Source organism: Falco naumanni, chromosome 5 (genome assembly GCF_017639655.2).
Source record: "Falco naumanni isolate bFalNau1 chromosome 5, bFalNau1.pat, whole genome shotgun sequence".
Classification (NCBI taxonomy): domain Eukaryota; kingdom Metazoa; phylum Chordata; class Aves; order Falconiformes; family Falconidae; genus Falco; species Falco naumanni.
Genome location: NC_054058.1, coordinates 64311847 through 64337371, shown reverse-complemented (window position 1 = coordinate 64337371; position 25525 = coordinate 64311847). Strand labels below are relative to the sequence as shown.

The following is a 25525-nucleotide window of genomic DNA, read 5'->3' as shown; positions in this document are numbered from 1 at the left end:
GCTATACCACCTCGCTATCTGGGCCTGGGGCTTTGACAAAGAGATTACGACCAGACTTTAGATCCCTTCAGGACAAGCTATAGCACAAATTTTGGCAAGGCATGGAAACCCTTAGAAACTTGAGTCAGAGCCTTGCCAGATCCTCAGAGAGACCACAAACCCTATAGCCATAGTCCTTGTGAAAGGCAGAAGGTTTAGACCTTTCTTGCTCATGACAAGGTCCACAACACCATCCTGGCGTCACATAGGTAAGCACCTTGGCGTAAAAACAGGTAGTCATTATCTGGTCCGTAGCAAGCTGTCTCTCCTGGCCCCATGTGTTCCACCCTGTTGTACGATATTGGCCTGGGAAGCAGAAAACTGCTGCTTGGACCCAAAACTGGCTCCTTGAACTTGTTACTAACACCTTGGTGCTTCGAGTATGTAAACACCTACTTCCCATCTGCATCCAGTGAAGATGTGGCAGTCATTCCCTTGGATGACCTAATTTTAGGAGATGCCAAGCATCATCTCATTATACAGATAGGTTTGCAGGAGCGGAAGGCAATGCTCTTTATTTCAAGTTTGTGTGATCGTGTAAAAATTATACAGAAACAGCCATTCCTTGGCTAACACTGCTGAAAGTAAAGGGCAGTGCTAAGAAATCATATTTAGAATGATTTGGTATTTCTCCTTTGCCAAAGAGTGTTATGGGGGCTTTAATCAAACACAGGTGACTGGAGCTTTTCCTTGTGATTTGCAAGGAAGCTCTGGTGCAGTGGGCCATGCTGTCAAGCTTCAGTGGAAGAGGAACCTGAGTCATGGACAGTCCTGATCAAAGGAGTGCTTAAGGTGTCCGAATCCTCCTTGCGTTTACTGCTGTCTAATCAGGGCTGTCCTGGGGAGTTGATGTTGCCTGTGAGTTACAGTGCTTTTTCTGCACTTTGACTCTGATCCTCCCCTAAGGTGTAAAAAGCAGTTTTGTAGTCAGCTTGTCTGCTTCTCAGTCTACTCAAGAATGTAGAGGACTTGAGCTCTTAATTAAGAAGAGGGTCATAAAGCCAACAGAAATCCCTAATAAAATGGCTTTTGTCTGGGATGTTAGTTCATGGAGTTTGGTGCATAGATATGCCTGAGGTAAGGACGTGACCTCCAGAAGTCCCTTCCAGCCTACAGCATTCTGTGATTCTGGGTCACACAGACTGCAAGGGTTCTGGGTGGTCCTGGCCCCCTGTCTTGGTTGTTCAGCAGCTAAAGCAGAGCAAGGCTCTGGGTGGACCAGGGGACACAGCATGGAGCGAGGCAGACATAAAACTGTGCTGAGAAGATCATGGGCCAAAAAAGGCGGGGGAAGGGTCTGATTTGGCAGTGGGACCAGCATCAGTTTCTCCACTCAGGTCCCTCCTGTGTCTCCTGGTGTGCTCTCTGCAGCCTCCCCCTTGTTTCAGTTCCTTAGTTGTAAAATAGGCCTAATCAGATCTCTGTGGACCCTGCAGAGTTTCTGTAGAAGGTGATCCTGCATTTCAGTAGCTGGGAGGATTTTCCTGAACTGGGGACAAGCCTGTGAAGACAAACTAGACAACTTCTGAAAAAGCAAGATGTATCTCAGAGAAAGGAGATGAGCAGCATCAAAGCGGGAGAAAGGCCAGAGGACAAAACTGCCTTTGATTTTGGGGACAAAATTCCCTTCTTGCTTCTCCAGATCTCGTTATGCTTTCTGCCCTCCAGGGTCCACAAACGAAACCATTTTCCCTGTCTTTTTTCTTCCCCAGGACATCGACGGCCAAGCCCTTCTGTTACTGACACTGCCCACGGTGCAGGAGTGCATGGAGCTGAAGCTTGGGCCAGCCATCAAACTGTGTCACCAGATTGAGCGAGTAAAAGTTGCTTTCTATGCACAATATGCCAACTGACTGCACTTCTCGATTTCTTTCTGTTCTCCTTCTTGTTCCTTCTCTTTTTTAACATTTCAACTTGTTCAAGGTTTTTTTTCCCCAATCCCTTCTCTTTTCCAAGAACACATGGAATTGGAAGCACTGGAAGTTAATCTATAGGGAAGAAAAAAAAAAAGTGACCCCCACAACAGAAAACTAGTAACAAATTGAACTGATTTTTCTGTACTTGTAAAGCACATCAAAAGACTGCTGGCACCTCTCCTGCTGAGCCTCGCCAAGCCGTTACACAGTGGTGCAAGGCCAACATGGATCAGATGGTTTGTCATTCATTAAAACAAAGCTACCAATGGCAGACACATTCCCAAGGAGAAGGGTCGGACATTTCCAGATGATGATGATGTTTTTTCTAGGCCAATTTCTGGACGTGAACATTTCTTTTATCCAAGTCTGACACACCTCCTTCATATTGAAATGTAAGCGACCTTTTGTAGCATCACCTGGGGTTTACTGCAAATCTGATCTTAGTGATTATTGGGCTTTTTTTTTCTCCCGGCTCTCCAATCGTACAAAAGGAAAAAGGTGTTATATCAGTTATAGACTGTTATTCCTGAGTAATTTATGAACAGGACTCATCCCACAATCTCTACGGTATCAGACAAAAGCTGCAGTGAACTGACAGGGGTGCAACAAGACCAAGTGCGCGGTAACGTGTCCTGAGCTGTGCTGGCTGTGCACAATAAGCTAAATGTGTCTGTGATGGGATCTGAACAGTGCTGCATTCATGTTCAGAAACATGCATGAAAGCATTCATAGTCAAGCCCATCCTCTTAAATCCAAGTCACTTGAAAGACCCGACTTGGAGCCCCACAGGGTGGGGGGAAAAAAAAAAAAAAAGATTATTCAGATTTAATGATGAGACTGTTGAGTGAATGCTGGTTTCATTTGTACCTTCATGAAGCTGGTTGCTAGGTGGGAATAAAAAGCATCAATCTTTACAGGCTGTTTATGCCATGGTGCTTTAGACCAGCTGAGGATCTGGCCCAGTGCAGTCTACATAAAGCCCCCAATGTTGAGCCTGAATTTGCTGTAACTCAGCAAGGTTGGAGGCATTGCAGTGATGTAAAATTATCCCAAAAGCAAGATCCAAACTGGGACCAGACCAGGTCTGAATTTTGCTCTGACTTTAAGGTGCAAGTGAATCCATCCTTCAGAAGGTGAATCAAATGGGTTGTGCTGAGCTTTAGCCTGATTTCTTATGAAGCCATTGACTTTGGCAGACTTTTATTCTCAAACTATGAACAGACCCCTGTTCCCTGGCCTCAGGGAGCTCAGCCTAGAAATTGCACACAGCTCTGTTACCATGCTGCGATGCCAAAGCCTACTCAGTGAAGACCTCTTCAAAAAGAAATGTAATTTCTAGCCCTAAATCTGAGGCCAGTGTTAATGGCCAGAAAACCCCCACCTCAAGCACATACCATATGGGGACAGAAAACTTGGATCAGATAGTCGTGCTGACCACCGTGAGCTCAGAAGAACCTACTGACCAATACCAGGCTATAGCTGCTGCTTTCTCCTTCATCAGTTTCCTTAAATTCTTTGGATTAGTGGGGGAAAGCCTCAGAAATAAATATTTGGGACTATATGTGAATCTGCCCTAGAGCATGTGTTAGGCAAGAAGTATTGACTCTGTTTGCCATGCGTTGCTGAGGAGTTTCTAGTCTGTCTTTCAGTGAGTTTCCTCATTTGCCACTGAGGAGTGTGGTGGGTGCAGGCACTGCAGGCTGGGCCAGATCCTGCCAGCTCCTGAGACTTCATCAGAACTTTTCTTACATAGGAGATCGGTAGGACTGGATCTGTGTTCAGCTGTTCGTACTGAAGATCTTGTTCAACTTCTCATCAACTGAAGGGAAGAGCAGTCACCTCTGCATCAAGTAATTTTCTTTTGTTTCTCAGAAATCCAGGAACAGGGTTCTGTAGTGGTGCAGACATTCAGAAACTGGGTTTTAGACTGAATTTCCTGCTGATGGTAGCAGTGGACTGTGTCCATGCAACTGCTTTGATAACTGCTTTGGATCTCCCGTAGGGTCCTCTAAAAACATTGCTCCTTGTTTCGTCTCTGAAGACAGAAGGATTGTGCCCAGCAGAATGAGAGCACAGCTGAGAAAAACACGGAGGGTGCTTCTCCCAGCTTTTCCTTCCTCCAGCCCAGTCTCTCCGACGGCTGGTAAACATCTTCTAGCAGGAGACAGTTTCCAAAAGACTACTGTCAGGAGAACTGGCATATGAGGACATTTCAAGGAAGGGAAGCAGAACGTCTGTTTGCTAAACAGCATCCCTGCACCGATCCTTTACTTACCACATCCACCTTCTTCTGAGCATCCTTTTCTGCTCTGATGTTTTTGGAATTTCTGGCCACTGGGATATGTCAGACGTTTAATGCTTCCTGGGACGTGTTGCAAAAATGTCGTTGTTTTCTCCATCAGCCTTGTTACTGTAGATAATCGTATGGCAGCTAACTCCTTGAGGCACGGTCGGGGAGCAGACAGCCACAGACTCTGAGAGCCACCAGCTCTGATGCTGGCCAAGCAGGTGACGGGTGAAGCATTGAGTCCAAGTCACAGGAGTCTTTACTGACTGTTCAGGGAAGTTTAACCGTATTTAAAACTCGCCTATTAAACAAAAAAAAAAAAACATTTTCATTTTATCTTGCTCCGGCTCTTTTTATTTCCTCAGGTTTCTCTCTCTTCACCATTCATCTTTCAAATTACTGTTCTTCATTGTTGTCTCATTTATTGTTCTCTGTCCTTTTGGAGAAGATGATAACCTGAAATCTCTATCCTAGAACTGCCTTGGGTGGAAGATGCTTTATTATTTATTTAAGTCTTCAGGTTGGGAAGAACTAGGGGATTGGGCTACTGTTGTCTGCTGCAGTGATTGTCTTCCAGAAAAGCTGGAGCTGGACTTCCTAGACAATTTCTTGAGAAAGTAGAAAATGGACAGTGTGTAGTTTAACTGGAGAGTATGCTCAGATTGTCACTTGCAGCTTTAGCAGAGATCAGAAGGAATTACTTTTGCCTGGACTTCATTTCAGTTCTGGAACATTAACGAGGCTCTAGAGTAATGTACTTCAAAGGAAGTACTTCAAATTGGAAACCAAATCTTGGTAAAATATTACTTTATTTTGCAGCATAGAAGTATAAGCCACTGGAATGTTTTATTTTCCTTTTTTGGTCCAGCTCTTGTTCTTAGTTAAATTCAGAGCTGGTGCAACTTCACTGATACACCGATGACACTGGAGAAGCCACATCTTCTCCCTCACTGTTCTGAATGTGGCGTTCAGGCCTGAAATTTATTGTGTTAGCTACAAAAGGCCACCACTGTGAAGTTCTGAACTCATGTTTATCCAGGGCCATTATCAAGGGCTGAGGAGCAACCCTGCTGTTGTTGCTTTTGGGCTGTTGGATGCAGCACATCATTCCCATGGACCATTTTTGTCCCACAAGAAGCGTGTGCAGGCAGCTGTTACTAGCTACTCTTCAGGCAGGACCAGGGACGGGCATTCCTGGAGCAAAAGTAGGGGGTTGAAGAGTGTGGTACATGCTTATCTTCATCTTCACTGGCTTCTTTTGAGCTTGCACTCGGTCAGACTGAACAGATCCACGGGCAGGTCCCTGCCATTTCCCAACCTCCTTAGCACTTCCCTTGACAGAATTAGACAATTCCCAGTCTGCAGGCCCAAAGCACCAGTCTCTGAAATTGAATTAAAGCATTAACTTAAGGGAATGTCCATGGTTCCCTGTCTGGTTGTCCTGCCTTCCTCCTGCTGTCATGGATGCTTCTCTCCCACCTTGAAGAAGAATGCTCTCTTTAGTTTCAGAGCTCATCTTCTTCCCTTTCCAGCTCGAAAACACAGCTCCCATCCACACTCCCTTTTTTTTTCTCAGTGCCAGGATGACCAAACCATGGCTTTTTCTACCTCTCGGAGGTGTTATGGCCTCTCAGCTCTGAGGATTTCAGGGTCTTCAGCTACGCTGTGTTAACCATATGCAATATCCCTTGATAGTTTTGTTCTGTAGGGTGCAGAAAACCTCCTAGAAATGCTATGTGCCCTCAGTAACCACTGAAATCAGTGCAAATGGTTATACAATTAGTGAAGCATCCAGCAGGTGCATGTCCTGGCTGAGATGGCCTGACCCACATTGTCAGAGGTATTTGTTCGCTAGGATTTGCAAAGTTTCTCAGAAGGTTAGACACCTAAACCCCATTAATATTTCAGTCTGGGTAAACAGCTAATTTGCCTTAAACTGGAAAGTCACAATTCCTTGGCTTGTCCTTCAACCTTTTGCAGTCCCCAGTCATGTGGTGTGGAGCAAACACCATCTCAGCTCTATGAAGGCAAATCAGACACTGTTGTGCTGCCATGATCAACATGTGGTCACCTGGAAAGCCTGCTTTTGTCTTTTCAGGGCACAACATTGAGTTTGGCAGAGCTTCAGTGCCATCTCAGTGTTTTAGAAGCTCGGTACCATCAGGGCACTTCAAATACTTTTTGCTTTTCTGGTGCAGTGTGTCTAGAAAATGATGAACTCGGACTGTTCCTCCCATTTACAAATTCAAGTGCCAAAAGAGAAGAACATGCTGCAACTGAGCACCATTAAAACCAGCTTTATTACATGTGGATAAATATAGTCTTAAGGGCTCTGTTTTGGTGCTATGTAACGCTGTATTTTCCATTGGTGGGGATTACAAAGCTGATTCCCTCCTCCAGGAAATATTTTCTGTATTTTGCAGTGTCTTAAGCTTAGGATTTTATTTTTTTCTTGTGGCTGTAGATTTTTGAACTCAGATACACTCAACAAATATCCCCTCTCCCCAGTCATGTGAGTTTTGGAGAAGTTTTATACAGTATATTTATTTTAAAACTGTTTCAAAATGTGCGTGCATGTGTATTTTCCCCTCAGTAATACTCTTCATCACATCAGCTGATGCAGAACTAAGGATATCTGTTACTCAGGATTTGATCCAGAAGTAACTGAGGTTAGTGGAAGGGCCCTCGCAGATGTGTGGGCTGTGGGACAAAGTCTTCACCAAATTTTTTCACTTAGAAGTCAAAAAGTGTGCAGTTAGTTAACATAAAATGTAAACCCCTCCTTCTTCTGGCAGGCAGAAATCCAACTGAAATCTGCTAGACTTAACAAGAGAGGGCTCGTGTCCTTAGGTGCTCATGAACTCCCAGTAAAGGAGCAGAAGCATTTAATATTCTCATTTATTCTTTGGTACAATACTCCAGCAAGAAGTACGAATGATCTTAATGATTGAATTTAGAATATGTGACAGTCATCAAAAGATGAGCTTTACAGCCCGCTAGTCCTTTAAATGTCAGCTGTCCTGCAGAAGAGTGGTTTTGCAATAGTTTGGTGCGACGTACTGGAATTCTCTTGCAGAAGACATGTGAAATGCACACAAAACCAACATAGGTCATAGTTCTAAATACTCAACGTTTTTTCTCTTGTTCTAGTCTTTTATATTAATTCTTACTTTGAGAAAGGTCTCATGTTCATGATTTAAAACTCCAGCATCTGTAATGGCCCATGGCACCACATACCAGCAGAACACGTCTTTATCCATCATCACACTATAGATGAGCACGGGGGCGTTCTGTTGACAAGCAGTTAGGTCGGGTGAGACAAGGAGACCTTGCTTCAACACCTTGTTGAAGGAGTCATCTGTGCAGCCTGAAGGGAGGTGTTCCCCACAGCTCACTGTGGCAGGACAGATGTTTCCAGTGACAATATTGCTGGATAGGTCTCGTAGCCCAAGCAGCCTTATGCAGCAGGTCAGTTACCATGTGGCTACCTACCCACAGATGTTCCTGGTCTTGATGACCACCAAGGATGTGTGTCTGGGGGGGAGGGTTTCAGGGAAGGATAGAGGTTGGAGTTGTGGGCTTGAGAGAGTCTTCGTGGAGGGGGACCTCTCACAGCAGAGGAGCATAGCCATGGTCCATAAGCATCATTCCTGAAGGCTTCTCTGAGACCTTTTTCAAAGCAAAGATGCTTTGAGTCCCAGCAGGGGCCAGGTGAGAGGAAGTAAAGAAGTTGGCAATACACCCACTATTCAGCTAAAATACTGAAACGTTCGTATTTTGTTTTCCCAGTGGAGATAAAGAGATTTGGCTAAGGTGGCTCCAGGCACTTTGGCTGGAGAGTAGGCAAAATCAGTCTTTCTTCCTTCTGCCCAGCTTCTGTGTGTCTTCTGGGTTTAAGGCCTAAAGAACCTCCTCTTGCACCTCTCAGACCTCAGTCAGAAGCTAAAACTCCCCCACAGGAAAAGGTGACATTGCCCTGGGTTCAGGTTGTGAGTCTAAAAAGCACTCTGCTCTGTATTACCGTGTGACAGGTTGGAAATGATCTTTCCCGAGTCACTCCACCTGCTTGTTGCTGCTCCGGTCTCACCAGAGATTATGGATGTTGCATCTGCTTATAAACTTACACATTAAATTTCCCAGTCCCTGTTCTGCCAGACATGGTCAGGATATGATGATGTGAAGTTATTCCAGCAGCCTTCACCTTCAGGGACCTGCTTGATAGAAAACATCTGGGGAACAGTATTGTGACACTTGCACGTATGCAGGCAGGGATGTCACGTACAGCCGGGCATTTGCTGCAGTACGGTCCACCAGAGATGACAGTCCCAAGTGCAGGCTTTGAAGGGACTTGAGTCTTCTCATGTACCATGGTAGGACGAGGTAAAAAATTAAAACCCTGCTGTCTCTTATGGAACAACAGAAATTAGCTTCAAAACCAGCAGTTACGGTCCATTCGTGGTGATGCACGTTGGAAACCTTTGAATTGTTTTGCATTCCAGTTTGTACCAGAGATTTGATTCAAACTTTATGTATATAATCCCTTTGGTGTGTTACAACAATATATATGTGTGTGTGTATATATATATATATATATGTGTATATATGTGTGTGTGTACATGTATGTGTATATATATACATATAAATCAATGCTGGTGTTTTTACTTTTTAAAGTTCACAGGGCAAAGGGCATGTTGTTAGTTTGCTGTAAGATTCTATTCTGTATATATGTTTTCATGTAAATAAGTGAAAATCTATATTCAGAGTTATATTTTAATTTTTATTCAAAATTAAATAAATCCCCTTTTTACTTGAAACAATTGTAAGCCACGTTGTTATTAAAGTAACAATAAATCGTATCTGTCTCTGGGGTAGTTTTTTTTTTGTTTGGCTGGGCAGTGAGGGTTGTATTTTGATGTATTTGGTTCATCCCTGAGGAAGTAAGGTGAGAAAGCCATCTGCTTGGCTTCGCGGCTAATACCAGCTTTCCTCCATCTGGAGCGACCTCGCGCATATTTTAGGACAGCCCAGCCTGGATTTGTCCTGTGCAGTCTTAGGCACTTGCAGAGGCATCTCTGGGCTCCTTCTTTGTCCCTGGAGGGAAGCATCGACAGTGAGCTCTAGACTGGCCAGATCAAATGGCCCCAGGGAACTGCCTTTCTTCAGTGCTTTTGGAGGATATCTGGAAAAGGTGAAGTCTTCATTTAGGTTAATACTAAGAGAACACAAATATGAGCCAGTGGCTGGTCTACGTGTGTGGACATAGATAGACAACAGCTGTGGTTGCCTCCCTCAGAGCATAATGGACACACAGTGGCATGCATTCCAGGCCGTGCAGGTTCCTGTCCAAGTAGATGTGTGTCTCCACATCTGTGTGCTCTGCATGCTCTGCACCTGAGCCCTGGTGAATGTGCCTCAGCTGCCTGCACCACAGTCTTGGTGTCATTGAGCCCCTGGACCTCCATCAAGGTACCACGCAGCCTGTCTGGCTTAACCCACTGTAGATGCCAAGCTGCAGCGTTTGGGTTTATGTGCCTGCAAGTTCTTCCCAGAAGCAGTAGAACATGAAACAAGAACGGGGGGGGGGGGGGGGGGGGGGGGGGGGGACGGGACACGACACGGGGGGGAGGGAGAGAGATGCAAAAGCATCCAAAGACATTTTAGTGTCACAAGTAGAGTGACGAGGAGCAGGGTGAAGGATGGGAGCGAAGGTAATACAATGAGCAACAGGCAAAGAAGGCTGTAGTGAGAGATGAGCTGTTGGTGGCAGGACAAGAATTAAAGCAGGACCACAGCACGTGGAGTAGAGATGCAGAAAACAACACTTCCCAAGGTGCACAGCAGCCTTTGAACATGCGGGAAGCCATCCTGAAGCGGTGGAAAAGTGCTATTCATAGAGTCCAAGAAGCGGGCTGCTGTCTTTCTTAGATGTTTAATCTTAACATTTTCCCTCCAGTTACAGGCTGTGTTGAGAAGTAAGTTCCAGCTTTGCAAGTGAGGCATCTCGCCTTTCAGACCACTGAATGGCATCCTGAGTCCTGCCCAGAATATTTGTTGGGCCAAGCTGGCTACTGGACATTTGCCGTTGGTCTCATCACCCATCCCCTCAGCGCAGTGAAAGTGGTGGTGCACACCCCGAGGCAGCAGTATTGCATCCATTGATGTATGCATGGGAAAAAGGGAGCACGGAGTACAGAATTGGCTAACAAGAACTCAGATGATCCTTGTTTTGGTTTTGCTCCCTCAATCCCATTCCATTGTCTCTTGTGGATACAATGAAAGGGGGGAAACAAAATTGTTCCTTCCATGGTCCACTATTTCTCTTAGTTCATCAGACTTGGCTATTCTTTAGCAGGCAAAAATGCAACCATGGGCAAACAAGGGAGTTTAGGGTGATTTGCTAAAAGATCAAACCACTGGAAAGATACTTCTTTGTTTGTTTGTTTGTTTGTTTGTTTGTTTGTTTGTTTGTTTTTTGTTACAATGTCAACAAAGTCTTGGGATGGGTATCCTTTTGTGTTATTCATCATGACGCTGTAACCACAGCCCATGCTTTGGAAAGGACAAAAGTACAGATAGTTAGAGAAGTGATCTGTCCAAACAGCCTTAAAAATAAGGCATCAGACCAATGGATAGTGATGTGCGTTGGCCTATGGCTTGCTAGACCACAGGAGTCCTCACTGAAAGGAAGGATTTACACAAGGAAATAATTCTGAGCTAAGTCTGATGGTGACATAAAGCTAAAAGAGCAAAAGCTGGAATGTTTTATGATATTCTTTAGAATCCAGAGGTGAAAATAAATCCATGTATCTCCCTGCAGCTTATTACATAGTCATTTAAAAGTAATGCAAAGGTCAGACACTGTTTTTTAAATTTCTGCCCCAGCTCAGGGAAAACATGCTGAGAGCTCTGCAAAGAGCTAATTCTTGGAGAATGTCTGGCAAGATACTCCAAATGAGTTCCTTGAAATTAATGACGAACACATGAAATATAGCTGCCATATATGATTTCCTCAAGGAAAAAAGATCTCCCAGCCTTGCTTCTGACATCACAGGCCAAGATTTTTAAGACACCTCCATTTTTAGTGTTGCAGTTTTTCATGCACAATTAATTCAGGAAAGATTTCTAGCTACTTCACCTGATTTGTGGACATGATCAAGCACTCATGTAAGCAGCAGTATGAACACCAACATGTAGTCAACTACCCTGTAAAGAAACACCTACAAAAATAAAGTTGGATTTTCAGGTCTCTGAGGAAACGCCATCTTTCATTTCTGCATACAGAATGAACAAAAAGAGTTGGTAGCATTATTTCATTCCTAAGTTTTTAGACATACTTTCAAGACAAATAATTACTGTTTTTAATAACCAGTTATTGCCATTACTGCTGCTTTTGTTAGCATTGTTATTGCTTTTTTAATTTCAAGATTCATGCCTTTCATTGAAATTTAATGATTCTCAAAGTCCCTCTACTGCTACAATATTTACTTAGGAACGATACACCTCTTGCTATATTGTCTGTACTCAATTACCATAAGTTGATTTTATAACTGCATCTCAGCTGAAGTTGTAATTACACTGTCTTCTCTAATAAGTCATAAAATCTTAAAACCAGAGAAAAATAGTGCTGCAGGACACCTTGAGGTGTCAGCTTGGCTGTTTCCCCTCCACAAGGCAGGACCAATTAGATAAATCTTATTCCTATTTGGCATTTGTTTAACCTGACCTTCCGATGGGTGTCAAAATAAGACCTCCAGCAACAAGCGATTCCCCAGCACTTCTACAGCATGTAAAAAGAAGTGATGGCATTTGGATGATGGAGTGTAATATTCCCAGGCAAAACCACTGAGCTGATGTTGCCATTGAATGACCACTTCATTTTGAAAAGCTCAATCTGACTAGTGATTAATGTAGCAATTAGTAGAAGTAAAAGCAGAAAAATCACAGTTAAGATGGATTAGATTCCCAGTAAGTAACAGTGATAACAATGCCCATCAGGAGTGCTTAGCTGGGGAGGCAGAGCGTGTGATCTGGAGGTTACAGCAGATGATGGTGCTACAGTCAACTTCCCTGCAATGCCTAGTGCTGCCATTGCCGTGCTTGTGTCTCTGGGTAAGTCACCTCTGGAAATAAAGCTTGGGAGCACCATGTTCCTAGCTTGTGCCCAGGCAACAAAGCAGCCCACTGACATGCATCCAAGAATCTGACCAAGAAGGTCAGATCCAGAGCTGCAAGGGCTAAGCAGGAAGGTTTGCCCAGCGGTGCCTAGTGGTGAGTTTGCGTCAGGGAGGAGCTATTGGCCATAAAGAGGAGTAGATGGGCTTCACCAGCAGTCATTCTCAGGTGCTTCTGAATCAATTGGACACTCTCCCATGCCATTTTAGGGAACACAACACCTATGATGGACATGAGATGGGAATTCTTGAGCACAGATTCCTTCCAGGCATGATAATACAGTCTCCTGCTAGCTAGAGAGAGAGAGAGCTAGGAACAACCCTTAGCACACAAAAGAGCTGCTAGCTCCTGATGATCCTGCTCAAGGGGGGTTTTCCAAGGTGATGGCTCTCTGGAGCCTACCCTTTGCTCCCAGGAGAAGACAGAGAAGACAACATTCCCGACTCAGCTCAGAATTAACAGCAATCTTTGATTCTCCAATGCAGAGCTTTTAAGACACCCCTCACCCCTCCTTTGTTTAACATATATGAATCTAAAATATCTCCATAAGAATCAACGTAAGTTTTCCATGTGAATGCGGAGTCTGCACATAGCAAAAGGGAGAATAGCTGAGGAAAGGAAGGAAAGCAAGCAGGTACAAACCCTGACACCAAGGACCTTGACTCCACTCCTCACAAAACTTCAGAACAGATATAATTCTCCTAACTTTACTCCCATGAGAAAGTGAAGCGTTCTCATATTTGAATGGATAGGCACAATACAACTAATTCACCTAGATCAGCTCCATTTTTGCAGTCTTTCTGAGCGTGCCTGTGCTCTTAGTCCCATGCAGAAGCTCTACACATAACAGCTTTATCGTGCTGGGGCTGTTGTAGACAATAGGTTACAGTCCTGTTGTTGTAGATGCAGATTGCTCTGTTATGTACAACTGTCCTTCCCCTCGGACGAGAGTGACGGACATCACTCTGATCCTCTGGGTGACAATACCCACACAGCAGCCACCCATTTCTGTGAAATTCTCCAGCTGATGGATGCAATTAAGTCAAACATGGAGCAACTGCTGTTGGTGTGTGCTTAGTCTAGGGTTTGCTGCTGCTATTTCAGGTGTGAAATATGCCCACATGTTGGAAAGCTCACTATGTCTTTCCATGTGTATCAGCTGGACATACAGAAAGAACAGCCTGTCACCGTAAATCTCCCTTCCCGCATGCACACACATGCAGAGCACTCAGGGAGATATTCCCTGCCAAGGCAATTTGCAGTCTCTCATGATGAGACCTAGCAAAAGGCAAGGACCTTTTCAGGGGAGGAAAGTGTTGTTATCACTTTCATGGACTTGTCATCAAGACCTGGAGACCTTGCAGCAGCCAGGAACCTTGTTCCCACTGGTTTAAGGTGAGATCACACAGGTATCTAGCTAAGACTGTGCTGGGGATGATCACCATACCAAAATGCAATCCTTACTCTGAAGTTCACTTTTGTTCACAGTTGGAAAGATCCTCAAACATCCAAACTGTAAATCCTTAGCTTGAGTTTGCACAGGAGCCCTGCAAGCTCTGCTGAGCTCCTGGATGTATGGTTGACCTTAATTGCATTTTACCAGTGCAGCTTTCTACTTTACAGCCTCCACAGCAGGAATTTACCTAGGCAAGGAGGTCCTGAGCACAGCAAGTTTCCAACCACAGTCACTCAATACCTTGCTTTTGTGTGCCAGACCTTCGGCACCTCATTTTCATGTTCTGTTGTGAAGATAATAGAGACAAGCACAAAAAGAGAGAAGAGCTGGGCACCATCTCAGGACCACTCTGTCTCAAAGAACCTATGTTAGGCTGAATTAAACCCCTAAGCATCATCTCATTGAGGGAAAAAAACCCTCATCTCATTCTGTGCATGACCAGTAGCTACAACTGCTGGTGCCTTGGAGCTTGACTTCATTTTTAGCCCACATTATTGCAAGTAATAAAGTAACAAGAGTATCTTCTACCCAGAACTTGGAATAAATTCATACACTTCTTTCCAGTGGGAAAGTGCTTATTGTCCTCTCTCAGCACATTAAACACTGAGGCAGACTGGGATGTTCCTGGACATCACACAGCGTGGCAGTGAAAAACTGGGAAACCTTTTCCCCATTTTCCCTGCTCAAAAGCCTTCAATGCACCTCAAAAGCCAATGTAAAACCTTCCCTGTCCTTCAGGTGGCTGGAAACACCGGATCCCTAAGAGGCCAGTTGGGTTGGTGCCTTGGTCATGGCATTTCTGGGTGAAATCTGAATTTCTGTAAGAGGACACTGTGGCTGTGGGAGGGCAGGGCAGAAAGGAACTGGTCCAGGCCCAAGTATTTGTTGACAATGAGGTGGGTGAAGGAAAAGATCATGCCCACAGATCACAGAAAAGGTTCTCACAAAGAGGTACAGATGCAGCAATGACCAAAGGTTGGGATGCATGTGATGGAGGGGACTGTTCCCTGTCTAGTGAAGACAATCTTTCCTGTGGCTTAAAAGGCCTGATGGGATAAACAATAGGACAGGAAGGAGAGACAATGGATAGTGGAGAAGAGGCTGGAATTTGAACTGCAGACTGCTGAATGATGCACCCAATGTTAGGGGATATTGTTTTCTGCCATGATTCCTCCAAAACCCAATACAACATTTTCAGAAATGTGTTTCAAGGTTTTATTTCTCTTCTAGGAATGGAGCTCCTATTGCACAGCATTTTGGAGTTGCTTTTGGGGGGCTTTTTCTTTCTCTTTTTTTTTTTTTAATTCTTTTTATAAAAAACAGCTTTTCTGTTTCCATTTATGTGGCTAAGCCACAGTATCTATGTGCATGTGTCTCTGTGTGTGTGTCTCCAGTCCATTGTGAAACACAAACCAGAATATCAAGTCTTTGCATTTCCTTAGATCATTTTTTTATCTGATATTGAATTAAGTAAAGGGCTTAATGTTCAAAGTGGTGTTTGGGGAGTTACTCACACAAATTCTGTTATTGCTGTTAATGGGATTTGTGCACATTGCTTTGAAGATGAGTCCCTTAATGTAGAATAGGAAAAGACATTCTAAATTGTAACTTATTTCAGACTAATCTATCTTTTTTACTGATAGAGCATTAGAGACATGAAGCACAGAAGTATTTGCTGTATTTTTTTCATGTATTAGTATTATTGACAGGCATGTGAAGACAGGTTTGGTTCAGATAATCCAGTGGATACTTTGCTTAATTTTTAGAAGTGGAAAGAAACTGACTTTAAATTTTGAAATAATGATGACATCTGTTGACATTTCAGAGAATACAGACCTAGAAATAAATGGTCATAAAACATTTCCTAGACACCATCTTACACTGCAGACTCAATACTGATGCAAATCTTAGTTCGCAAAGTGGACATCTCAACCTGCAGCGTGGTAGTACCTCCCTTGGTTATTGCACTAAGTGATGACATGACCATCGTGGTTTTAAGATGCAACTGGTGCTACCGTGTAATATAGTCTGGTTTAGCTTTGCAGCTATATTGTTTCTTTCAGTGCAATCACTATGGAGAGATGCTTACCAACCCTGGTTGTGTAATTTTATGCCAAGGAGGAAAGAGTTTTTTAAAACTTATGGTCGTTGAGGAGACAGTTGCATAGGTTACTGGCAAACTTGGACTCTCCTTGGACTTTCTATATAAGGGAAGTAAATTAAGGTTCAGTGATCAGTCAGCTGTACCTATAGGATCAACTGTTATTTGAGACCCCTTAGAAGACTCTGAGATACCTGTAAGGAGCATGTGTGACACTTAATTAACATAGTACCACCTATTGAATGAATACATATGATTTTTTTGAGAAATGTAATGCATAAACATGAATGTGGACTATATAGTTTTGTTCACATTCGGTGGAGCAATCCCCTGTGCATCCAGTGCTGCAATAAAGGAATCCTGCTTCTTAATGCTACATTGGCGTTAAGGAGTTTTCTTATTCCCGATTTTGGTGACACTAGGAGCAATAAAGAGCAGGCAAGGGGAAGTTTGACTCATGGGACTGTGGAGAAAAAGGCTTGAGGATCCAGCATCCTGACTTTCCTTGTGAAATCTCATCCCTTCTGACTCCATAGGAGTCAGATCAGGCTTGTCTTGTATCAGCTGAGAACAGGGAAGTCTGGGCCAACCAGGCAACCTGTGGGCTGAGGCTTGCAGCCACTAAGGGCAGAGCAAGGCAGCACTAGGATAAATGTTACTTAATTTTCAGGTGCCTGAGCAGAGAGCATCACACCTAACTCCAGCCAAGGCTGGAGCTAGTGATCCCCCCGGGGCATCCAAGAGATTAATAGGATGGCAAATCCAAGTAAAAGTCACACCCTCTTGGAGCAGCAGCTGGAAGTGTCATTTTGGGGTCTCTCAGATAGCAGTAGACACCTATGTTGAGTCAACTAATTCAAGTGCCACCTGGGTATCTGCTTGTATGGCTCCACTGACTGCACCAGATGCAGCCATGGACACCACCATGCTTGCAGACACCTGCGTGTAGGCTTCCATTAGCTTTAGTGGTATCATCAAGGTCCACACCTCTTTTGTTGTTTCTGTCTCTGGAGGAATGCATGGGTGGTAACCACACTGTTTCAGGCAGCATCTCGGGGACTGATGAGTCGTTTAGTGCTGGTTTTCTCACTAGTGAGCTTGCATCAAGGATGTGTGAGCTGCTTCCTTCCCAGATCCTTGCAATCACTGTTGTTTAACCTCTGATCTGGATGACAAAGTTGACAAAAGCTATATAAATTATAGTCTCTGGAGTATTAATTGCCTGTTTCTAAAGGATTAATTACAGAATATCTTTTACATTCACAGTATTAGTGAAACATGCAGTACTATTCAACAATATCTCTTCCTGAGTCACCCAGTCTGTTCTGGATGTAAACAGGTGGTTTTTGCTAAGTATAGAGGTGTGAAGATGTTATAGGAAAGAAAGAGTTAGTATGAACTGTTGTGCTTTATCTACATGTCATCAATGCCTACATGTAGGTTTGTGGTCCATGGTAAATGTGGAGCAATTTAACACTCTTAACCCACAGCCAAGGTTACACTACCACCTTAGTGTTAGCACTCTCTCTGCTTCAGTGAGTGGTCCCATCCTGTCCCCTCCCTGTGGCATTTCTGCTTTCTCACTTGTGCTGGCACCAGTATTTTGGCAGTTGGGAAATTCATCTGGCTAGAGACTAAGCCACATTAAAAAACCATCCGATCTTTCAGCTAGTTCATTTTCCCAATCTATCTATCTGCCTGGATACACGAGCTTTTCCATCAGTATTTTGGGATGGGTAGGAAATCAGGTACGGGAGTTGCCATAGAGACATATATGCCTAGAGACAAAGGTAGGCGCTTCGTACCACATGTAGAGCAGGAGAATGGTTATGTCTCACACAGCTCATCTTGCACTCAAGTGTCTGCAAGCCAAACCAAGCACCACCAACCTGAACCCAGCAGATCTCCACCCTAGATAAATGATTCCACTGCACATTTGAAAGCCATGCCTCAAAGACAAACAGAAACAACACAAAGAAACCACATGGATGTGACGAACTAAAAAGTTGAGCTAATGACTTCACGTGCAGAGACATGCAAAGATAGTTCTAAGGCCTCAACAAGTAACTCTGTGGTTGACCAGATTGATTTAGATCTCTGCAATCTGAGCCATTCTGCTGAGATGCCCATATTTGTAAAAGCTAACCAGTCATTCTCTACTGACCTCACTTTGATTTTGATACCAGTTATCCACACTCTTCAGATGGATGAAAGCTTGACTTACTATATTTTTGCTCCACTGCAAAAAAATTCTTTATAGTTTTAAAATGCCATTTCACTTCTCCCGCCCCCAAAAAATGGAGGTTCACCAGCATGGCTCTGTAACCATTCAGTCACTGAAACACACAGTTAAATCTGAACATCCAAATAGTTCTGAGCTGAAGTTTTGCAAGGAGATCTGAGGTGTTTCCTGCAGAGTGGTAGAAAATGTCTTCAGATCTAACTGATATTACCAATTCTGTTAAAAAAACATTTTATTAATGGCTGCTGTTTCTGGTAATACATGTATTTTACAAATGTTTCCACAAGTACCACTTGAAATATAGCCATTCTCACTCTCTTCTAAATTTTCATAACCTTCAGCTGTTGTTCTCTTTGTTAATTAATGCTTTATTTCCCCCGCTCCCTGCTCCCTCTTCCCTCCCCCTTGTAGGTTTCTCATTTCCTTGCACCATGGTCTATCAACATCACTAAATTTTAGCTTTTCAGGCATATGTACCACATCTAAATTCCTTCTGTAGCCAAGACAGGAGACAAGCACCTCCAGAGGGCAGTTTGTCTCATCTATTTAAGACCGTTACCTAGGACAGGATGAATTGTCTTTTGTAGCAAAGGGAGAGAGATATCTCCAGAGGACAAGTGACTTAGTATCTAAATTTTGGAAACCTGAAGTCAGAGAAATCTCAACACAAGGTTGCTTTGGGAATAAAAATTGATTTAGTTGACTTTGGAATTGTAATATTTTTTCCCACTTCCGTTCCAAGTAATTTTATGTAACTGACATAAACCGTGGGCCCTTTGGAATCAAGAAGCTTCATTGCAGACCAGTTCTGATGTACCCTTCAGCTTAACAGCAACTGAATCAGTTTAATGCAGACTTGTTTTTACCACAAGGTCTTCTAAAATTGGCTCTTTCTTCACAGGTGACCTCACCACTTTCTGGCCAGGTGACTATCACACCAAAGATACTTGGGATCAACTCTCAAAAGTAACTTTTTCTTTCCCAGTCTGCACCTAGGATGCTGAAGTCTCTCATTTTAATGCCCTCCTCAGGGATATTTTTTCCATTAAAAAGAGCTTCTGCCCACATGCAAATCCAGGCACAATGATTCATCACAGTCTCAGCACCAGCTCTAGAGAACTTGTCCCACCATCCAGCACAAAAGACTTCAAGTTGGTTCTCTGCCAGTCATGCTACATTATCTTAATTCTTCTCCTTCTATCCTACGCATGTATAACTCTCTTTTCCATCCAATTCATTCTTGGACAGCTGTTAACTTCTCTGCATCACAGATTTATGCCTAGCAGAAACAAATTTCCTTTATTGTCCCATCAGGGATCCACTGCCTTTTTTTTTTTTTTTACCCATTTGGTTCCTTAGACTCCTTATGTTAAACTCTATGATTTGTTTTCTTAGCTCATGTCTACATGATCAGAATTCACAGGCAGATGTGTCTTAGATCTTCAGCAGGAGCTGCACAGGGAAGAGCTATTCCAGGGGAGTGCTCAACCAGCCTCAGAAGCCTTGCTGCAGGGTGGGCTTCATCTCCCAGACTCCCAGATGGAGTACATCGCTCCATCACTGATAGACAGCTTGAAGAACAGGACCACGTCCCAGACACATACCTGGGAACTCTAACTGTAAAAAGCTAGGTGGACTCAAGTTTGACAGTAAAACCTCCCTCTGGACTCAAGTTTGACAGTAAAACCTCCCTTTTTGGGTATAGTTCACGAGTTAAATCCTTTTCTTCCCCCTTTCTTTGACACTCCCAATCTTTTCGCTATGGCACGCCTTAATCCATTGTTGTGCCCTGGTTTCTCTGTTCTTTCTTATCTCACACATCCAGACCAACGATTTACACATTTATATGGACAGAAAAGCACCTTGTGAGTTTTCAGAAGGAAGTACTCAGCTATATCTTCAGATGTCTCTAAAAACCTGGCCCTAAGGCAGTAACTATTTACTACAAGCAAAAGCAGGTACTTTGCTAAATAAAATGGTTCCCTGGTAATGTAATTCCCAAGGTAGAGAGGGAGGAGAGCAAAGACAGGATAAGAGCATTTAATTGTCTCCCTTTTCCAGCAGGAAGCAAGCAGAAGGAATAATTGTTAATTGCTGTTAATTGTTAATTGCTGCCTCCTCCATCTGCAAAGCTTTCATCAGGAACTAATGAAAACCTGAAAGAGCTTGAATGGGTAGATTGTTCTCTGGCTCTACAACTTTTTTTCCTCTGTAGCAGAAAAGGGGTATGTTTTCTGTTGATGTTTGTTTAGATGGATGCTTAGAGCCTCCAGCCCTGCCATGCGGTTTCAAGCATGCCAGAGGAGCACATCACCGTGAAGATTTTAATGGCTTCCAAAACTTGACAAGTATTTCGCTATTATTTTGCCTCTTACCCACACTGCTTATCTCATGAGAGGGACGCTTGTCCTCTAGGAGCACACACTTTGTAGGTGTTTTTCTGATGAGAAGTCTTTTGGAAGCAGCACTAGAGCATGACTTGAAATGTGTCTCAAGACCCATTTCTGCTACAGCCCTCCTAGAAAGCCCCTGCTCCCAGGAAAGTGGCTTTGTCAGGTTACCTGGAGATCATCTGACCTGCAGAAAGCCTCTGCACCTTGCATAATAGATCATGAAAGTGAGTTATTTTTTTGTTATCCCACACTGAGGACATTGGCTCACATCAGTCTCAGCTTTGTAAAGAACTAGAAGATGATGGCCAGTGGGCAGAACCCACATAACAGGTGCTTCAGGACACCCATCACTGTTGTTTGGTCCCCACAATAGCAGGTCCTTGTGGAAATGAATCTAAGGATGCTTCATTTGGAGTAAGTATTAACACTGAGGCTTAAAAAAGGAACGGACAAATCCACTTCTAATTCTCACCATTAATTATTGTGGAAAAATACTCAAGTCTCTCTCTCTCTCTCTCTCTCTCTCTCTCAATCTCTCTCGACAAGCTTTGCACCTCCCCTTATCAAGCCTTTTACCTCATCCAGCCTTCTTAATTGATTCTTTTTTTTAATTAGATCTGGTAGTGGTGGGCTGCATGTGGGACAGGAAGATGGCAGATCAGTACCAAAAGCTGTACTTGAGGAACTGCCTTACCTCCTGCTAGCCACTGCATCTATTTCGTTTATCTTTCCATCTCCTTGTCTGTAAAATGTGCAAAGTACTGCTTACTGCACTTCAAAAATCTTGTGAGTTGCTTAGTTGTGGATAACTAAATATTATGACATATAAAAGCACAGGGTATAGATATATCATAGACTTCACACTTGTATTTCACACTCTATTAATGTGGCACTCCATGGTGACATGATATTTACCAAAGACTTCCTGGGAGCAGATTTGAATTTTTTTTTTTTTCCAAGGCTAAAAACTGTTAAGCTCAGTGTTTATCTGTAGTTGCAAGCGAAGGTGTTCAATGAATGGTAATGATAGGTTTCTAGTCATAAAAATAGCCTTTTCTATGCTGAGGAAAGTAAGAAGAAAAAGGAAAAAAAAAAAAGAAAGTACCCTATGAGATTTTTCTGGCATTAAGGCAGTCAAATTGTCTTTTTAAGTAGTGTGGAAATTGACAGATCATAAAAAAATAAAAAGAACAATCATTGGAGAGTGTACGATAATCTGGCAATATGGAAATTACAGATTTTAATATTTCCCCCTAGTCAATGAAATATGCAAAGGAACAACTGCATAATACAGCAAACTCTGTATAATCCCTAGGTAGCCAGAGTTAGCAAGACACTCTAGCAGGTTTTTTTTTGGTTAATAACAAATCCACCAAATTACTTAAAATGGTGAAGAATAGAAAAATCCTCTCTGAAATTCTATTGTTGCATAAAGCTTCTCCGTCAAATACCCAAATTTAATGATGTTCTGGTAGTTTCTGATCTTGCTGACTTCCTATTGCAACGTGAAAAGTCAGTTGGTCTAAATTTGTGCAGCTGCCATCAGCATTCATTTGCCATAACAGATTTTCTTGGGGATCCATCAAACCCAGCTTTCCCTCCAGCAGAAACCAGCAAGCCATCTGAAACAGCGGGGAGCTCCATTCCCCGAACCACACTCACTGGCTTGTGACTGGTTTCCTTTTTAAATCCAAACATTTTTCTTGCAAATTTAGAAGAAACCTGAATGGATATCAGCTTCAGGATTCCTCCCCCTTTGGTAACAAAGCTGCAGAGTAAACAATTGATTCCCTCTTTAACGAGTGCAAAATATTTTGTTAACCAAAGTCAGTCACAAAACGAGAGTGGCATGATGTTCCTGTGGCGGGCAAACCTTTGCTAGGCAAATGGCAGCATCAAACTCACTGAGAAGATAGCTGTCAGGGAAATGTCGCCAAGGGAGGTGTGCCTTTTGCTTCAGGGCTTCTTCTTCCGAGAGGTTTTGTTTAGTTTCGGTGCCCAAGCTGCACTTGGAATAATGGATTGCAGTAATTTCAAAATACAGCAATAAACCCACCCGAGCTCTCTCAGGCTCCTGATTCAGAAGAGCACTTCAGCATGTGCTTAATTTAAGCATATACTTAAGGGTCTGAAGGGCTGAACAACACACTTATGCCCTTCTAATTAGAGATTACTCAAATTATGCCGCAAAACAGACCAGCAACGGAGAACAACTCAACCCATCTTCCCCTAATGCAGCAGCAGAAGCAACTCCAACAGGTGGAAAACTGACCTCTATGAAAAATCCAAGGGATTTGTCTATACCTAGAGTTACACAGGCATATTCTGGGCTGAACTAGACAAGGAGGCACCGGCAGGGCTGTCCAGAGAGTCCTGGATGAAGAAGTAATGCAAAGAGCACTGAAATCGGACTGTTTTATTCAATACCTCTCTGGTTAGCGTGGAAGGAAGTTGGGCTGCGAAATGATGCTTGCATTGCCTGGAGACATGATGTTGACAGCTCCAAGCTGACCCACCTGAAATTAAAGTGGCTCAAAACACGAGTGAAGGGTTTTATAGTGTGCTGGGACTCGAGGTAGGGACAAGGTACCAGTTATTGCAGAGGGGTAAGCAAACTCCAAATGACAGCAGGGACAGATGGGGTCTGGCTGCAGCTAGCTGAGCTCTGATGAGGTTTTCAGTGAGAGGATCTGATCCTCTTAGCTCTGATCCAGGTCTGCTAAGCTCCAGGGAGCCTGCAGGGAGACTCAGCACCATGCTCGTCCCGGACAGGCAGTTTCCATCAGAGGCAGGGTTCAAGCACACCTGTCAGGTTTTGTCATTCAAAGTTTCCATTGAAAAACTTCCTTTTTTCAATATTTCCAGCTGTAATTCTCCCAAATTCAGATAGAAAATCCTCCTCAAAAGTCTTCCCTTTTAGCAGCGAAACCAACCTGCCTTAGGCTGCTTGGGCTTAGGAGATTTCAATAATGGTTTCGAAGCAGGCTTATCATCTTCCTTCCCTCTCTCTCCAAACTACACTTTCTTGTTAAATGTGACAGAGTTACCCTTGGATCAACAAGCTAGAACAAATATAATCCCCTAGTAACAAGAGGAGCAGCCCTTTTTCAGGGGGAGCAATCAATCCCTTACTGCGGCACGTGCCTAATGGATCTGTCTCTTTCATTAGCCCTGGGCTCCTAATAACCGCTGTCTTTGCCAAATGAGGGATGTGTTATGTCAGCCTCCTCTCCCGTCTTCTCCTCCCTTCCCTGCCTTGTCAGTGGCATGCTAATTTATGTAATCAATTCATAGTACTGCTTAATGAATAGCTTTGAAGTCGTTAGATTCATCTGCTGGTAAAGGGGCTGATTGGTCAGCCTCTGAGTCCTTTCCATTTTCTGAAGCTCGACACTGTCAGCCAACATAATTGCTTTAGAAACACCCTTGGGAGACACTTGGGAAGTAGCTGTACAATCCCTCTTTATATTTAAGTGGAAGACAAAGTGGAACAATAATAATACTTAGCATTTTTACCACACTTTATATCATTGAAACACTCCCCAAACATTAACTAATTTCTGCAGTATGCCCAAAAGGTGCATCATTCATGAATCACTTTTAGAGAAGAGAGTCAGTGGTAAGGACAGTAGGTTCTGAGCTCCTTGGATGTGGCAGCTGATGGGTGCCTTTGTGCTCAGGAAAGCCAGCGGTCCAGCCAGATTCACCATGTCCCTTCAGTACCCAACTCCGATGGAAATCCCTGGGGAACAGGAGCTCTAGGATTTTAAGCCATACAAAAAGCAAAATTGCCATTGGCTTGTAAATACTGGGAGCACATTCAAGCATGTTGTTAGCCTTTTCTTCTCGGGAACGTGGCCCTGGTAGAGGGACACAGGCAGCCATTGACAAGTTACAATGACTGTGCTTTGGGGCAACGAGTTTTGATCTTGATTGACAGCTCTGTGGATGCCTCTCTTCTTGCCATCCGAGCACTCTTCTGTCTTCACATCTGAGTCCTGACCACCTGAAGATGGACAGACACAGTGGTGCACAGCTGAGCTCAGTTCTCCCACGTGATGTGCAGCTGGCATAAGGAAAGGGATCACGGAAAGGAGGCAAATGCTTGTTGAATTCTCACCCCAGTGCAAAATATAGATCCTAGCAGTGTGCTCCAAGGGGACCCTGTGTGGTTACAATTTGATACTTGGGTCAGATGCTCAAATGCGTGCTCAGGCAACCCTACCAAAGCCTGCAGAGATGCAGGCTGGGACAATGATCACAACACACTGTTTTAGCTAGGAGAAGGTAAGCAGAAGGCGAGATTTCCTTTTAACTTGACTGTCTGCTACCAACAGAGCAGAGTACTACTTTAATTACTCAAAAACTTTCAAATACCAACAGTTTTGCTATGCTTTCTGTTTATTTAAGGGCTTCCGACTCTGCAGTGAGCTGTGATGCAGGGTGCCCTCTGGCCACACCATTTCAGTAATGGCTCTGGCATTTCTGACAGAGACTAATAGCAGGAATTGTTATCAACGTTTTTAGCAAAATACTGCAAGCTAGAAATTGGATTTCCCACTCCTCACCACCCTTCTGCATCCTCATTCACTTGTTAATGAGCTACTTCTTCAAGGTGCCAATGGTAAAGCTGTGAAGTGAGATGGGTAACTTATTCCCTGGGCTTGAGACACTTACTGTTATTTATTTTAATGCATCATTCGCATGAAATTACATGATGCTTTACAGGTGTAGCAGGAAGACAAGTTTCCTTATCCTGGGGACCTGTAAGATGAGATATCAATGAGGGGCTAGAGGAAGACAAACATGAGATGAGGAATCTCACACTCCAGGTGTAGGCGAAGATGGTGAGGACTGTTGCGTTGCCTCTTAGACTTCAAAAAGTTGGGAGTGGACAGGACATTACCTTCCTGATAGGG

The 25525-nt window shown here is 43.5% G+C and overlaps 1 protein-coding gene across 2 annotated transcripts in view; it reads left to right on the top strand.

Moving 5' to 3' along the window:
• The window catches only part of SFMBT2 (Scm like with four mbt domains 2), a 122907-nt gene extending 113812 nt beyond the window's left edge, over nt 1–9095 (top strand). For both annotated transcript variants that reach the window (XM_040595859.1, XM_040595860.1), the window contains one exon: nt 1752–9095. In XM_040595859.1, the coding sequence (XP_040451793.1) occupies nt 1752–1892 (141 nt within the window). In that variant the 3' untranslated portion in view covers nt 1893–9095. The remainder of the gene's footprint in view (nt 1–1751) is intronic.
• The last annotated feature ends 16430 nt before the right edge of the window (nt 9096–25525 follow it).